The 16,476-nt window shown below is 41.6% G+C and overlaps 1 protein-coding gene across 1 annotated transcript in view; it reads left to right on the forward strand.

Annotated features, from left to right (window-relative positions):
- The window catches only part of LOC124272985 (ATP-binding cassette sub-family C member 9-like), a 96,162-nt gene that overhangs the window by 27,678 nt on the left and 52,008 nt on the right, over window positions 1-16,476 (forward strand). The window contains exons 3-9 of the mRNA XM_046708223.1: window positions 4,760-4,816; window positions 5,708-5,914; window positions 8,257-8,400; window positions 8,948-9,103; window positions 11,054-11,188; window positions 11,752-11,914; window positions 15,830-15,870. Of these exons, the coding sequence (XP_046564179.1) occupies window positions 4,760-4,816; window positions 5,708-5,914; window positions 8,257-8,400; window positions 8,948-9,103; window positions 11,054-11,188; window positions 11,752-11,914; window positions 15,830-15,870 (903 nt within the window). The remainder of the gene's footprint in view (window positions 1-4,759; window positions 4,817-5,707; window positions 5,915-8,256; window positions 8,401-8,947; window positions 9,104-11,053; window positions 11,189-11,751; window positions 11,915-15,829; window positions 15,871-16,476) is intronic.

Here is a 16,476-nt window from a genome sequence, read left to right on the forward strand (position 1 = left end):
AGTAAATCATCTGGATAACTTAATATCTGGATATCTGGATTTTTTGTTTTCATACAGCTCAAGGAAAATCCAAAATTTTCATGATCAACAAACCTTTGTTGTGTAGATATTAAAAGCCAGCATCGCAACGTAACAATCATAGTGATACCTTTACAATTATTCTGTCTTGAAAATGTCTTTGTTCTTGGGGGCGGTGGGGTAGCCTAATGGTTAAAGCGTTGGCTCGTTACGCCAAAGACCTGGGTTCGAATCCCCACATGGGCACAATGTGTGAAGCCCATTTCTGGTGTCCTCCGCCGTGATGTTGCTGGAATATTGCTAAAAGCGGCGTAAAACCAAACTCAGTCAGTCAGTCAGTCAGTCAGTCTTTGTTCTTGATTTTGTTCTTTGTAGAGACAGATTTCTTTCTTTTCCTTGGCTGTCACTGCCTAACGCCCATGTTTAGTAGGTTGACTGGCCATTGGTGATCAATTTTGAAAGACAGCCAACGCTGATGTGAAGGATGCCTCACGGATGCCTCAACACACTGCACTTTTTATTGACTGACTTGAATATCAACACACTGCACTTTTATTGCTTTGACTGTATAAACAACTGACTTGAAGGATGCCTCACAACTGACTTGAATATCAACACACTGCACTTTTATTGCTTTGACTGTATAAACAACTGACTTGAATATCAACACACTGCACTTTTATTGCTTTGACTGTATAAACAACTGACTTGAATATCAACACACTGCACTTTTATTGCTTTGACTGTATAAACAACTGAACAGTTAGAACTCAATGGTTCACTCGTGTCAGATAGGCCTACTAATCACCACCAATATCCTGCTGATCTGTCATTAATCCGGATTAGGCGACCTTGTCTCCTGTCAAGACACGTGGGACTCACGTGCTCCACATCACACTGTCAGCGGAAGATCAAAGCTTCGTGTGGATAAGTGAGTCAATTTTCTGTTGATGTAGCCAGTTCGTTTGTAAAATTTAGAATCCAGAAACGGCATATCCATTATAGACAGTCACTTTTGTCCATTTTGGTAATGAAATGCAAAGGCGTGTCTTGTCAAAGATAATAAATATCTGGTAGTCAAGTAAGATGAAGGCTAGTCATATTAAAGTGTAACAATAACATTATGGTGCTTGAAGTAGATGTTGGTAGGAGGTTACGTAAGTCTGCTCCATGTGTTGTTAAGGGCAACAAGTATTCGAGGTTGGTCACAAGAAAGTTTCAGGTTTTGTTTCAAACATGATAACGGCATGGTGCTTGAAGTAAAGGAGATGTATAGGTGTGCCTAGTCCAGTGGTCAAGGGTGTCCAGCATGTCAAAGGCTATGTGACAATCTCATAATAGATTCAGATTTTGTTACAAGATGACAGTTTGTGCTTCTTTGTTTGTGGTTGTGAGGATGACAGGGACTGATGGACCAGCATGGCTAGCAGTATGTTCTGGATATAGATGAATCTGATATATACTAAAAGTGTAACTATTTCACAAGGATTGATGACATGGTTGTTTTAAGTTTGGGATTAAGGAGAAAATGATAGTTGTTACCAAAAGTATTCATACATAGTGACTATTCAGCAAAAACAATAACCCCATTTTACCTATCGTATCTATTGATGTTTTCAGATGTTGTTAGAGCATGTGGATATGAGTATGACACACACTCCTATTCATTGTGGTTACAGTGATTAGAATTTGTCCCCAAAAACCTAAGCTGGTTGTAAGGCACAGTGGGTGAGTGAGTGACACCAGAAATGGGCTTCACACATTGTACCCATGTGGGGAATCGAACCCCGGATCTTCGGCTTGACGAGCGATTGCTTTAATCACAAGGCTACCCTACCACCCCTGTAATGCGCAGCATATTCGATAGCATGGTCAACCTTGGTGTGTTGGTTGATAAAGTGTCAGTGTACCCCAATGGCAGACCTGATTATCTTCAGGCTGTCACTGTATTGCAGGATAATTGCTGTAAAATTGCTGAGTGAGCCATTAGACAACACACAAACTCATTTGTTACATGCATAAGTTACATGCTGGGATAGACCCGTGAAAATCAGGGTTAGAACTGATCCTCAGCAACCCATGCTTATGATGTTGATCACTGGATTGTCTGGTCCAGATTTGATGTCAGGGTTCGAAATACCCCATATATTAGGGTGCAATGGCACGGTAAATACTGAAATGGCACGGATAAAAAAAATTCTTGTTCTTATGGCACGCATACCTCACCTTTAAAATAGTCATGTAATCCCCAAAACAAAACACTTACGCAAAGGACAAACAAGCAAAAACATTTATTGACTTTATCGCCAAGGAAATCACTGGAATTATGATGGATGATGTCAAGAAATCTGGCTGTTTTTCCATTTAGAGTGATGGGAGTACTGATAGATTGGTTATTGAAGAGGAAATGTTAGATATATTGAACAAGTAAACCTGTCACAAAATTCTTAGCTATTAAAGGTGTTGGGAAAGTAGAACAAATGAAGCTTAAGAAAGCCATCTTAAACAAGACATATCGGTAATAACAGAAAACAGGTTACATTTGTTGTTTACTGACATTACGTTTCAAATGATCATCATCATTGCTACATGTGGGCACACTTGATTTCTGAAAGGCACGTTTAAAATATTTGCCTGGTGCCCTGAGGCACACTTAGAAAAAGAAGTATTTCTATCCCTGGATGTGCTTTCTGTGAAGGATCAAAACCAGTTCCCCTCTGCCGCAGGCTTAGCTTTTCAAACAAAATCTCGGAGTCTGTTTCGATCCAACATATGAACAGACCGAAGATATACTATAGACATAATTTTAATTACTATTGAAATAAACTGGGATGTGACTGGCAGCCGATACCTTGCCTTGCGCGTGTAATGTATGTGCTCTGCATGCGCTTTCCGTGTCCTGCACAACCTGTCTTGTGAGGAGCACATGGTTCATACTGACACACAATCACATTCTTCATTCTTGACAGCGATCCTTCGTAGCCTGGTGGATAAAACCGCCAAGCTTGTAAGTGAAGGGTTGCAGGTTCGAAACCAGGCATCACCACAATATATTGGAAGTTTTCAATAATGTGATATTTTACGATCATATTCAGTAATAGCAAGACAAAGTTAAAGGGCCACTGATCCAGAGCAATTTCCGTGGACTGGTTGTTGCTTTTGTTATTGTTTTTCTCCTGTGAGTACCCGGATGATATCCCAGAATTCATGACTGGTTCGTTACCTCTGCTGCGCCACCCTCATGCGCAATTTATAGTATAAGTATAGACTGATCAACAAAGATGAATTTTTTTTTACTTGATAATCTTATGTAGATTTTGTTGTAAGATTATGTAGACTTTGATGAATAATTTGGTTTCTTATAAAAAAATATTCACATTGATAAAAATGCTGATTTTGTTGTAAAATTTTGATTTGATAGTAATGTTGACTTTATGAAAATGTTAATGTAAATGGATGTAGAATTTGATTTAAGAAATAGTTTGACCTTGAATTTGGTGAGAAGCCTGATATAATAGCATTGTTTTGAAAGTAAGGCTAACTTACTTTCATTAAGTTTCAAAGTACATGGTGAGTCTTGGGGAGAGTAGTGAGCTTGGGTTCACTACTAGTCAATCTGAATGTAGTATTAAATGGCATTATTTTGATAACAAATGAAAACATTTTAAGTTTAACCATCTGCCAGTGGTAAAAAAATGTTCGGACTGAAATAACGAAGTCAATGTACGTCTTTATATTTTGTCTTATAATCCTAATTAGTTTACTATCGTATTTGTATGCATTTTGAAACTTAATAAAATGTACACGATCTGCTTATACTTAGTGAATTTATAACAAGATTCTAATATGTAGACATTTGATAGACTGCCAACGTGTATCATATTTCACACACATGCCCTGAGTGCGACCTAGTGTATGTTGTCTGTCTCATTACACTTCACGGCAAAATAAATGATTCTGTTGAATGCCATAACAAATAAATAAAAACAAAATGCAAATATTAAAATTAAAACAGACTAAAGTTATAGCAACAATATCAGGCTCGGGCAAAGTGGGGTTGTTTAGTTTATGGATTCAAATATATCAAATGTGTGTTTTTGATATCATAGCATACGTAGACATCATATTTTTACATGATTAAATATTGAGGTAGAAATAGTATCAAATTGGATCAGTCACTATACCATCCAAACATTTGAAAATCTGAAAAAGCCTACACTGCTGGGATACTTTATTACAATCAGACAAGAACGTATGGGGATATTGTCAAATAACGGCATCTGATGGGCATCCACCCTTCCTAATGTCCCACTGATTAGGTTGAAGAAATTCTGCCAAGGTGGACAGTAGCCCAGTCCCCGCGTCCGTCACGGTCAAGGGAGCAGGGGCTGACCAGTTGGCAGCTAGGTTTCGTAATTAGACTGTTGGCTGGAAACATTAATCGCTCTGGATCAGTGGCCCTTTGAGTGAATCTTCAAAATTTGTACAAGGAAAATATTTCAAAGTAAAAGACTATTCCTCAGAAAATCCCTGGGCAATTCTGTAGAAAATCCCTGGGATTTTATGGAAAACCTGGCGAGAAAATAGATTGACATCACTGGAGGTTTATAAATTTCTCAGCTGTGTTGATATTATTCACTGATGGTGTAATCATGGTAAACTGACCTGTCTGCTGTGTCCAGGACCGAGCTGCTTGTGCTGGTCACCAGCCATGCTAACTGCTGTTGTCTTTCTGTTTCAGAGCGAACAGGCACAAACCCAGTTTAAGAAATTACAGTTTGCATTTGAGGAAGAAAAGGTAAAACTATCGCAGAATACATTTAATTTAGCTTGAAGTATGAACACTGAGACTAAGCACCATGTCAGTGAATATGTGTGAGCTACATACTTCGTCTTCCACTGACTTCCATCACTCAACATAAGGCTGCACATTTATATTGCTTGTAACAATAGCAAGGTTTGGACCCTGATTTCCACACTTATTTACGCAACGTGTACACCTGAGTTGTGTTTGTAAACTGATTGAAGTCACTTTTTGTACTTGATTTTTCAAACTAATATTTTGCTTCCATAAAAACAAATGTCTAAGTTTACAGAATGTCATAATAAGGCCAGACCAGTTTTATTTCTTGTTTTACGGATCTGCCGGTCAAATGTTTGCAAGAATAAGAAAAAAAAAGAAAAAAATATTTTCCCTGCTCAAAAAATAAATAGTAATATTTTTGTTGGCCAAAAATGTAAACTTACAAAAAATCTTTGTCAAACTTGTTTTTTGCCCAATATACACTTCATAAATTGCCAAAAGTAAAATGCTTTTAGTATTTAAAAGAAATAATTTACTTTGACTGGTGATGTTTTTTTTCCCTCCTGCCTTTAGGTTTTCTGAGGACAAAAATCCATAAAACAAGAAATAAAATTTGTCTGGCCTAAGCTGATATTTTATATATTCCTGTATTTGTTTTGGTATTAAGATGGGCGGTGGGGTAGCCTAGTGGTTAGAGCGTTCACCTGTCACGCTGAAGACCCGGGTTCGATTCCCCACATGGGTACAATGTGTGAAGCCCATTTCTGGTGTCCCCGCCATGATATTGCTGGAATATTGCTAATAGCAGCGTCAAACAGAAAACACTCGCTCACTTGGTCTATAGACTTCAGTTGAGGTGATACACTTACATGGTTTGTCTTGTAGTTCAAGGCCACACAGAAAGGATGTCAGCCATCACTGTTCAAGACCTACCTACAAGCCTTCTGGCCTATGCTGTTGCTGGCAGCCCTGTATCGCTTCCTCGGAGACTCACTGTCGTTCGTCGGCCCAGTCATCATTCAGTACATCGTGGACTATGCCTATGATATCACAGACCCTGAGTACCACAGCAGGAACAGGACGGCTATACATGTATGTGAGCTCTTCATGTCATCGTATCCCATTAGTGTATATCGATGCTCATAATGTTGATCATTGGATTGTCTGGTCCTGACTCCAATATTTTCAGACCACCAGGGATCTAGATATGGGCCATATCAGCGTATGTACGGATGATAAATATGCATGATACTGTAGGAAATAATTTAGAAAATGTAGAAGATACGCACCACAGCAGTGGTGTACGGTCTTAGAATCATTTACAGACATATTTATCTGAAAAAAGTATTGTTTTATTGTTTTTTCACCTGTTTACACAAGAGTAGCAATGTTGTGGTGCATATATGAAACGAAACACAAGATAACTGATACTCCATTAAATTACTTTCAGTACTCTAAATGTACTCTAAGTTTTTCCAGTACTCCCAGATTTACAAAAATAAGGAGTACGTACTCCTGATGTTGAAAAATTATCTGGAGCCCTGAGACCACTGACATATAGCTAGAATACTGTTGAGTTGCTCATTGACATTTCATTCATGTTTCATGTTTTAGCGTTTTAATTTTTTTTCAGTTTATTTCTTAGTCAGATTGGAAGTCAATATGTCCTGTACGTTGTTCTTTCAACTGTGTACACATTCCCAGTCTGTTTCGATGATATTTTTGCCAGCAGAATAGTTTTCAGAGTTGTGAACAGTCTTACTGCTATGTCTGATATTATAGTTAAAGATTGTTTGTTGCTTTGAGGCAAGTAACCTCCCATAACCCCTACAGCTTAAATTCTCTTCTCATCTGTATACATGTACTCTATGCAGCTTAACCTCACACTGTATACTCCACCCTGTAATCTCTCCTTTGGGTCACCGCCTCCGTGGTGTAGTGGTTAGAGCGTCCTCCCGGAGAGCAGAAGGTCGCGGGTTCGATCCCCGACCACGTCATACCAAAAGACGTTAAAATATGGTACTTGTTGGTCCCTGCCTGGCGCTCGGCATTAATGGGTACAACAAGGACTGGTCGACTCGGAGTCAGTATAATGTGTCTGAGTGGGGTATTCATGCTTCACTGTGGCGTGGTATCTCAGTGGGCTAGTACTTTAAAACCAGCTTCAGCCTGGGCTAGTACAAGCAGCCGCACATACACATACACATGCATGCACGTCGTCATATGAGCGAAATATTCTCAAGCACGACGTTAAACCCAGTTTCACCTCACCTCACCTCTCCTTTGGGTCAGTTCATTATGCCAGACGGGTAAATCCTGTGTGTTGTTTTAACTAATCGTAGGGGTACTGGGCTATAGGGGTTATGGGATGTAGGGGTTTTGGGAGACAACCTTAAGGCCACACTAAAGAATTATTCCACTTATCTGAACCAGACAACCCAATTATCAACGTGATGAACATCGGTCATTTGTCAAACAATTGCATGTATATTCATCAACATATTGTACAGATGTAAAACAGATCTTTAACAGGAGATATTCTACAGCCAGAGAGACTTTCAACAGAATGTTTTATACAGAACTGGGGTTTTAATATCTAGTTATATTTTATTGCATTGAATCAATCTCAAAATACTTTGTTAAAATATCTCTGAATTCAAAATTAATTTTAAAAAGCACACTGACCAAAATAATGCTTTTGTCTCCACGTTTGTGTGCATTTAATTAAGAATTCTACATATATCCCAGAGTTAGGGAATTCAGTAACTGCTAGCTCGGTGAAAGTTATAAATCTTCAGCTGGCTGAAGTGATGGTTGAAGGTCTTGAGTGAGTGAGTTTTACGCTCCACCCGGCAATATTCCAGCTGTATGGCGACGGTCTGTAAATAACCTTGTCTGGACCAGACAATCCAGTGATCAACATCATGAGCATTGATCTACACAAGTGGGATACAACGACATGTGTCAACCAAGTCAGCAAGCCTGACCACCCGATCCCGTTAGTCGCCTCTTACGACAAGCATGGGTTGCTGACCACTGATCTTCACGGGTCTGCGGGACCTGAACTAAATATGACCCCTGAAGGTCCGGGTTAGAATAAACCTTCAGTAACCCATGCTTGTCGTAAGAGGCGACTAACGGATCGGGTGGTCAGGCTCGCTGCCTTGGTTGACACTTGTCATCGGTTCCCAATTGCGCAGATCGATGCTCATGATGTTGATCACTGGATTGTCTGGTCCAAACTCAATTATTTACGGACCACCGCCATATAGCTGGAATATTGCTAAGTGTGGCATTAAACTCAACTCACTCACTCACTCACTGAGCTAAATATTCTTGGATTGCTGAATAGGCCAAGCTTTGTTGCCTGTGTGATGTAACAGACACACAGATGACACACACAGGAATTGTAATGTGTGAATGTTATGTTTCAGTATGTCAAAGTGGACCAGTTTGTGTGGAACGGATATGTTCTGGCGGTTGTTCTGTTCCTGGCTACGGTGTTGCAGCATACTCTGCTTCAAAACCACAACTACCTCGTCTACAGGGAGGGCATCCGACTCCGGACTGCCATACAGGTAACTCATGACAACATTCAAACTTACTGAGTTTGTCATTAAGTCCCATACTGTAGCAGTACAACTGCCTTGTTGAATGTGACCTTGGTCCTAGCTTGTCAGAGCTCTGTCATTGTGGTTTGCAATTGGGTCTAAAGGTTGCATTGGTTACAGACAAAGAAGCTTAAACATCGCTAAAATTCATTATCACATGATGATACCATTGTTGGATTAAAAATATGCTTGGATAAGATTTGTAGTGACATATATTTCCATCAGAGTTGATGTAGAGGGAAGTAACTCTTTTACTTGTTATTCAAAGAAAACGCTCAAAGCCACATTTTAACATATTCATTTCAAAAAGAGGGGGAAGCATTTTCATCAGGCTTATATTTTCAAGTCACACGACAACTGAACAAAAATTGCAGTACACACCATTTTCAAAAAGTCCCTAATTCTGAATACTAAGTTTGACCACAGACATAATGATAGTTGAATAAGTTTGTGTGGCCAAAGAGGCCTATAGATGAGATAAATGTGCTAAGTGACAAGACTGTCTGTGTTTCAGACTCTGGTGTATGACAAAGCACTGAGACTGTCGTCCATGGTGCTCAGTCAGGGCAAGATGACCATCGGTCAGATCATGAACCACATGATAGTCGACTCCATGTTCCTCATGCACATGTTCTTCTTCATCCACTACATCTGGGCTATACCATTCCAGGTAAATCTGTCATACCAGGTAAATCTGTCATACCATTCCAGGTAAATCTGTCATACCAGGTAAATCTGTCATACCAGGTCAATCTGTCATACCAGGTAAATCTGTCATACCATTCCAGGTAAATCTGTCATACCAGGTAAATCTGTCATACCATTCCAGGTAAATCTGTCATACCAGGTAAATCTGTCATACCAGGTAAATCTGTCATACCATTCCAGGTAAATCTGTCATACCAGGTAAATCTGTCATACCATTCCAGGTAAATCTGTCATACCAGGTAAATCTGTCATACCATTCCAGGTGAACTCTCATACCAGGTAAATCTGTCATACCATTCCAGGTAAATCTGTCGTACCATTACAGGTAAATCTGTCAAACCAGGTAAATCTGTCATACCATTCCAGATAAATCGGTAATACCATACAATGTAAATCACACCATTCCAGGTAAATCTGCCATACCATTCTAGGTAAATCATTCACACCATTCCAAGTAAATCACACCTTTCCAGGTAAATCTGTCATACCATTCTAAGTACAGTGAAGCCCCGTTAGTCCGGACTCCGATAATCCGGATGTCTCGTCTCCCGGACGATTTTAGCTTGTTACCAATCTATGCCTAGATAATTTGCCTCGATAATCCGGAAATTCGGTTTCCGGAACCGGACGGTAAGTAGCTGTCACCAATCAGTAAAATAAACAGTAAATTGCTTCACAGTCCGGACGCTGTAAGTCGTGTTCACGAACCGTAACAACACCTCCCGGCGATGTTTACTTAATTAACTGGCCAACTGGGTTGTTGTTTTAATAAGACATTAAAAGCTCCCGACTCAAGATGCTGTACATTTACACTTTGATTGACACCACAATACAAAGGCGTGGGTGATAAGTGAGCTGTTTTGTGATTGGTTAATGTACTTTGACAGACAGATCCGGTCACGTGGACTTAAAGTGATTTTGCTTTACGTCAACGCTGTGACGCAACAAGTCACAAGTGTGCTTCGCTAACTTTGCGAAATGTGACCAAATACCGCGTATCATATTCAACCGATGGATGCAGGAATAATTCGGACATTCAAGGCATACTACAATAGATCGCTTGTTAGACATTACCTCACCTGTGCTGAGGAAGGACGTGATCACATACGTCGGATCAACATGCGGATGTCACTCGGTAAAATTATTGATGTGATGAATTCAATAAGCTTTACATTAAATGCTTATCTGTTTTATCCAGATTCGTGTCGTTTTTGTAATAGTAAGGGAAGCAACTTGGGTCTTGATTCAGTAGTCCGGACTATTCGCAATCCGGACGAATTTGCTGAGAAACGCAACCGTCCGGATTAACGAGGCTTCACTGTATATCATTCTCATTATTCCAGGTAAATCTGTCATACCATTGTAGGTATATTATTCATACCATTGTTTAGCTCATGGCAGGTAAACATTGCACAGCTTATTTCAGGGTAAGCAACTGTGATTCAATCAGGCCGCTATGACACAGGTGGATTATTGCTTACAATGGCAGAATATATAAACCCTTTTATGTCAGATTATACCAAAAACAGAGATTTCACAATTCACTCACTTTACCTGCCTAATGACAATCAAGCTTCTTGTCAGTAAAACCTGTGAAGATCCGGGTTAGAACTGATCTCAAGTAACCCATGCTTGTCGGAGGAGGTGATTAACGGGATCGTGTGGTCAGGCTCGCTGACACATGTCATCGTATCCCAGTTACGTAGATCGATGCTCATGATGTTGTTCACTGGATTGTCTGGCCCAGACTTGATTATTTACAGACCACTGCCATATAGCTGGAATATTGCTGAGTTCAGCGTAAAACTAAACTCACTCACTCTTGTCGGTAGATGCTTCCAACTGGTGTCAGACATACAGATATGAATATAGACGATCAGGCAATCAAAACATACAACTGTTGTGTCTCCAGGTGTTTGTGACTATTATCCTGCTGTATTTCCGGATGGGCTGGAGCGCTGTGATCGGTGGAATGTTCGTCGTCTTGTGTGGCCCACTCATCTACATCGTCGGTGTCATCATGTCACGACTCCAGAAAAAGCTGTTGGTAGGTTGTCCAACAGATTGTTGTCTGTTATGTCGTCAGCATGTTCACCGGTTCGTGACAATCTGACAACATTCGTGACAATCTGCTTGAAGCCCCATTATGAGTAATATACAGATACACAGGCACAAGTCTTAAAACCATCTTTGTCGGCTGAGCTTTTTGTAATATTTTGTTAATCCCAATAAAATATTGTGTGTTCTTCAATTTCAAATTTGTCAAAAGTTGATGTCATTCATAATTATCCCGTGAATCTATTGAAGCAAACTGGTCCCATTATTTATTCAAAACTAGAGAAATAATTGGATACAGTTTCTCTTGTGATTGTTGCTCACTTCCCCAAGAAATACAGCTGTGCAGGAGGGGTATGCTGATTATATAGAGGCAGATGAGTTTTTATTATTACGTAATAAGTATTATTATTATGTAATATGTAATAATAAGTAGCGAGTTACTGTCAACATGTGACACCAGAAACAGCATGTCGTCAACTCAGCACAGAAGTATGCAGTTTAGTCTTTAAAGTAGTAAATAGTAACTGTAACTAATTGTTTCTTCCTGACCAGGTTCAGTCGGACGGACGGGTGAAGAACGTGAACGAGCTGATGCAGGGAATCAAGTCCATCAAGCTGCTGGCATGGGAGGACGTCTTCACTCGCAGAGTCACAGAATCCAGACAGAAGGAGCTGCACCACCTCTTCCCTCTGCTTGTCATCAGGGCACTCATTGGTCAGTACTGGTCATGTGATTATTGTCAGATGACTCATTGGTCAGTGGGGCGGTGGGGTAGCCTAGTGGTTACAGCGTTGGCTCGTCACGCCGAAGACCCGGGTTCGATTCCCCAAATGGGCACAATCTGTTAAGCCCATTTCTAGTGTCCCCCGCCATGATATTGCTGGAATATTGCTAAAAGCCGCGTAAAACTAAACTCAGTCAGTCAGTCAGTCATTGGTCAGTACTGGTCATGTGACTGTCATCAGGGGACTCTTTGGTCAGTACTGGTCATGTGACTGTCGTCAGGGCACTCATTGGTCAGTACTGGTTATGTGACTGTCATCAGGGGACTCATTGGTCAGTACTGGTCATGTGACTGTCATCAGGGGACTCATTGGTCAGTACTGGTCATGTGACTGTTGTCAGGGGACTCATTGGTCAGTACTGGTTATGTGACTGTTGTCAGGGGACTCATTGGTCAGTACTGGTCATGTGACTGTCATCAGGGGACTCATTGGTCAGTACTGGTCATGGACTGTCATCATGGGACTCATTGGTCAGTACTGGTCATGTGACTGTCATCAGGGGACTCATTGGTCAGTGCTGGTCATGGGACTCATCATGGGACTCATTGGTCAGTACTGGTCATGTGACTGTCATCAGGGGACTCATTGATCAGTACTGGTCATGTGACTCATCATGGGACTCATTGGTCAGTACTGGTCATGTGACTCATTGTCATCAGGGGACACATTGGTCAGTACTGGTCATGTGACTGTCATCAGGGACTCATTGGTCAGTACTGGTCATGTGACTCATCAGGGGACTCATTGGTCAGTACTGGTCATGTGACTGTCATCAGGGGACTCATTGGTCAGTACTGGTCATGTGACTGTCATCAGGGGACTCATTGGTCAGTACTGGTCATGTGACTCATCAGGGGACTCATTGGTCAGTACTGGTCATGTGACTGTCATCAGGGGACTCATTGGTCAGTACTGGTCATGTGACTGTCATCAGGGGACTCATTGGTCAGTACTGGTCATGTGACTGTCATCAGGGGACTCATTGGTCAGTACTGGTCATGTGACTGTCATCAGGGCATTCATTGGTCAGTACTGGTCATGTGACTCATCAGGGGACTCATTGATCAGTACTGGTCATGTGACTGTCATCAGGGGACTCATTGATCAGTACTGGTCATGTGACTGTCATCAGGGGACTCATTGGTCAGTGCTGGTCATGACTCATCAGGGGACTCATTGGTCAGTACTGGTCATGTGACTGTCATCAGGGGACTCATTGGTCAGTGTGACGCGCATCTGGTCATGTGCTGTTAATCAGTGTACTCTTTGGTCAGTACTGGTCATGTGACTGTCATCAGGGGACTCATTGGTCAGTACTGGTCATGTGACTGTCATCAGGGGACTCTTTGGTCAGTACTGGTCATGTGACTGTCATCACGGGACTCATTGGTCAGTACTGGTCATGTGACTGTCATCAGGGGACTCATTGGTCAGTACTGGTCATGTGACTGTCGTCAGGGCATTCATTGGTCAGTACTGGTTGTGTGACTGTCATCAGGGGACTCTTTGGTCAGTACTGGTCATGTGACTGTCGTCAGGGGACTCATTGGTCAGTACTGGTTATGTGACTGTCATCAGGGGGACTCATTGGTCAGTACTGGTCATGTGACTGTCGTCAGGGGAGGCTCATTGGTCAGTACTGGTTATATGACTGTCATCAGGGGACTCATTGGTCAGTACTGGTTATGTGACTGTCATCAGGGGACTCATTGGTCAGTACTGGTTGTGTGACTGTCATCATGGGACTCATTGGTCAGTGCTGGTCATGTGACTGTCGTCAGGGGACTCATTGGTCAGTGCTGGTCATGTGACTGTCATAATCAGCATAAAAGGACTCACAAACACTTGGTCAGTACTGGTTGTGTGACTGTCGTCCAGGGGACTCATTGGTCAGTGCTGGTCATGTGACTGTCGTCAGGGGACTCATTGGTCAGTACTGGTCATGTGACTGTCATCCAGGGGACTCATTGGTCAGTGCTGGTCATGTGACTGTCATCAGGGGACTCATTGGTCAGTACTGGTTGTGTGACTGTCATCAGGGGACTCATTGGTCAGTACTGGTTATGTGACTGTCATCAGGGGACTCATTGGTCAGTACTGGTCATGTGACTGTCATCAGGGGACTCATTGGTCAGTACTGGTCATGTGACTGTCATCAGGGGACTCATTGGTCAGTACTGGTTGTGTGACTGTCATCAGGGGACTCATTGGTCAGTACTGGTTATGTGATGTGACTGTCATCAGGGGACTCATTGATCAGTACTGGTTATGTGACTGTCATCAGGGGACTCATTGGTCAGTACTGGTTGTGTGACTGTCATCAGGGGACTCATTGATCAGTACTGGTTATGTGACTGTATCATCAGGGGACTCATTGACTGTCATCAGGGGACTCATTGGTCAGTACTGGTTATGTGACTGTCATCAGGGGACTCATTGGTCAGTACTGGTTATGTGACTGTCATCAGGGGACTCATTGGTCAGTACTGGTCATGTGACTGTCATCAGGGGACTCATTGGTCAGTACTGGTCATGTGACTGTCATCAGGGGACTCATTGGTCAGTACTGGTCATGTGACTGTCATCAGGGGACTCATTGGTCAGTACTGGTCATGTGACTGTCATCAGGGGACTCATTGGTCAGTACTGGTCATGTGACTGTCATCAGGGACTCATTGGTCAGTACTGGTCATGTGACTGTCATCAGGGGACTCATTGGTCAGTACTGGTCATGTGACTGTCATCAGGGGACTCATTGGTCAGTACTGGTCATGTGACTGTCATCAGGGGACTCATTGGTCAGTACTGGTCATGTGACTCGTCATCAGGGGACTCATTGGTCAGTACTGGTTATGTGACTGTCATCAGGGGACTCATTGGTCAGTACTGGTCATGTGACTGTCATCAGGGGACTCATTGGTCAGTACTGGTCATGTGACTGTCATCAGGGGACTCATTGGTCAGTACTGGTCATGTGACTGTCATCAGGGCACTCATTGGTCAGTACTGGTTGTGTGACTGTCATCAGGGGACTCATTGGTCAGTACTGGTCATGTGACTGTCATCAGGGGACTCATTGGTCAGTACTGGTCATGTGACTGTCATCAGGGGACTCATTGGTCAGTACTGGTTGTGTGACTGTCATCAGGGGACTCAGGGGACTCTGGTCATGTGATTGGTCATCAGGGGACTCATTGGTCATGTACAGGGGTCATTGTCAGACTGGTCATGTGACTGTCGTCAGGGGACTCATTGGTCAGTACTGGTTGTGTGACTGTCATCAGGGGACTCATTGGTCAGTACTGGTCATGTGACTGTCGTCAGGGGACTCATTGGTCAGTACTGGTCATGTGACTGTCGTCAGGGCATTCATTGGTCAGTACTGGTTGTGTGACTGTCATCAGGGGACTCATTGGTCAGTGCTGGTCATGTGAGTGTCGTCAGGGCATTCATTGGTCAATGCAGTATTTTGTTAACCAAGAACTTGACCCAGCTTAATATGGTTGTTTACAAGTTTGGATAATGGTTTCTTTGTAAAAGGTGCTGAGTGAAGTTTGATACAGATGGTTTACTTTTATCAAGAATATTCATACTTAATTTATTTTGAATTCCCATGGCAAATTTTTGAAAACTATTTTATGGATTAAGGAAAACCAACTTCTATGGATAGTCAACTTCTTTATTGCAATGAGTGCGATGTTTCTAACACAGTTATCAAGCACTTGATACCTACACCCAGAGTGTACCGTATTAGTGTGCCTGCTCACTTCTATTGCCATGTTCAATCAATATTTACTGTTGTGAGAAATACTGATAAGAGAATAATGTTGTGTTGTCCTTTCAGGATTTCTTGGAATGGCTGCTCCAGCTGTGGGTGCAATATTGGTAAGCAACCTTAGCCACATTATGAACATAACCAACCTGTGAAGAAGTAGTCTTCAGCAACCCATGCTTGTTGTAAGAGGCGAATAATGGGATCGGGTGATCAGGCTCGCTGACTTGCTTGACACATGTCGTATTCCCATTACATAGGTCGATGCTCATGCTGTTGATCACTGGGTTGTCTGGTCCATCCTTGATTATTTACAGAATGCCACATATAGCTGGAATATTGCTGAGTGCTGCATTAAACAACCAACACACAACTAACCTATAATGAACAACACTTCATTTCTGCTTGACATGTAGATGTTATAAGTTGTGTTTTTGTGTTGTAAATATCATATTAGGCCAGACCAATTTTATTTCTTGTTTTACAAATTTTTATACTCAGAAAACCTAAAGGCAGGAGGGAAAAAAAATAAAAAATAAAATCACCAAAGTAATATTCCTTCTGAATACTAAAAGTATTTTCCGTTTGGCAATTTATGAAGTGTATATGGGGCAAAATACAATCTAAAAAAAAATGTTCTTGTAAGTTTACATTAGGATTTTATTTTTGAGCAGAAAAATTCATTTTTTATTTTGTTTTCTTATTCTTGAAAAAATACG

This window comes from Haliotis rubra, unplaced genomic scaffold (assembly GCF_003918875.1).
Source record: "Haliotis rubra isolate DU_JTF1 unplaced genomic scaffold, ASM391887v1 Scf175, whole genome shotgun sequence".
Classification (NCBI taxonomy): Eukaryota; Metazoa; Mollusca; class Gastropoda; order Lepetellida; family Haliotidae; genus Haliotis; species Haliotis rubra.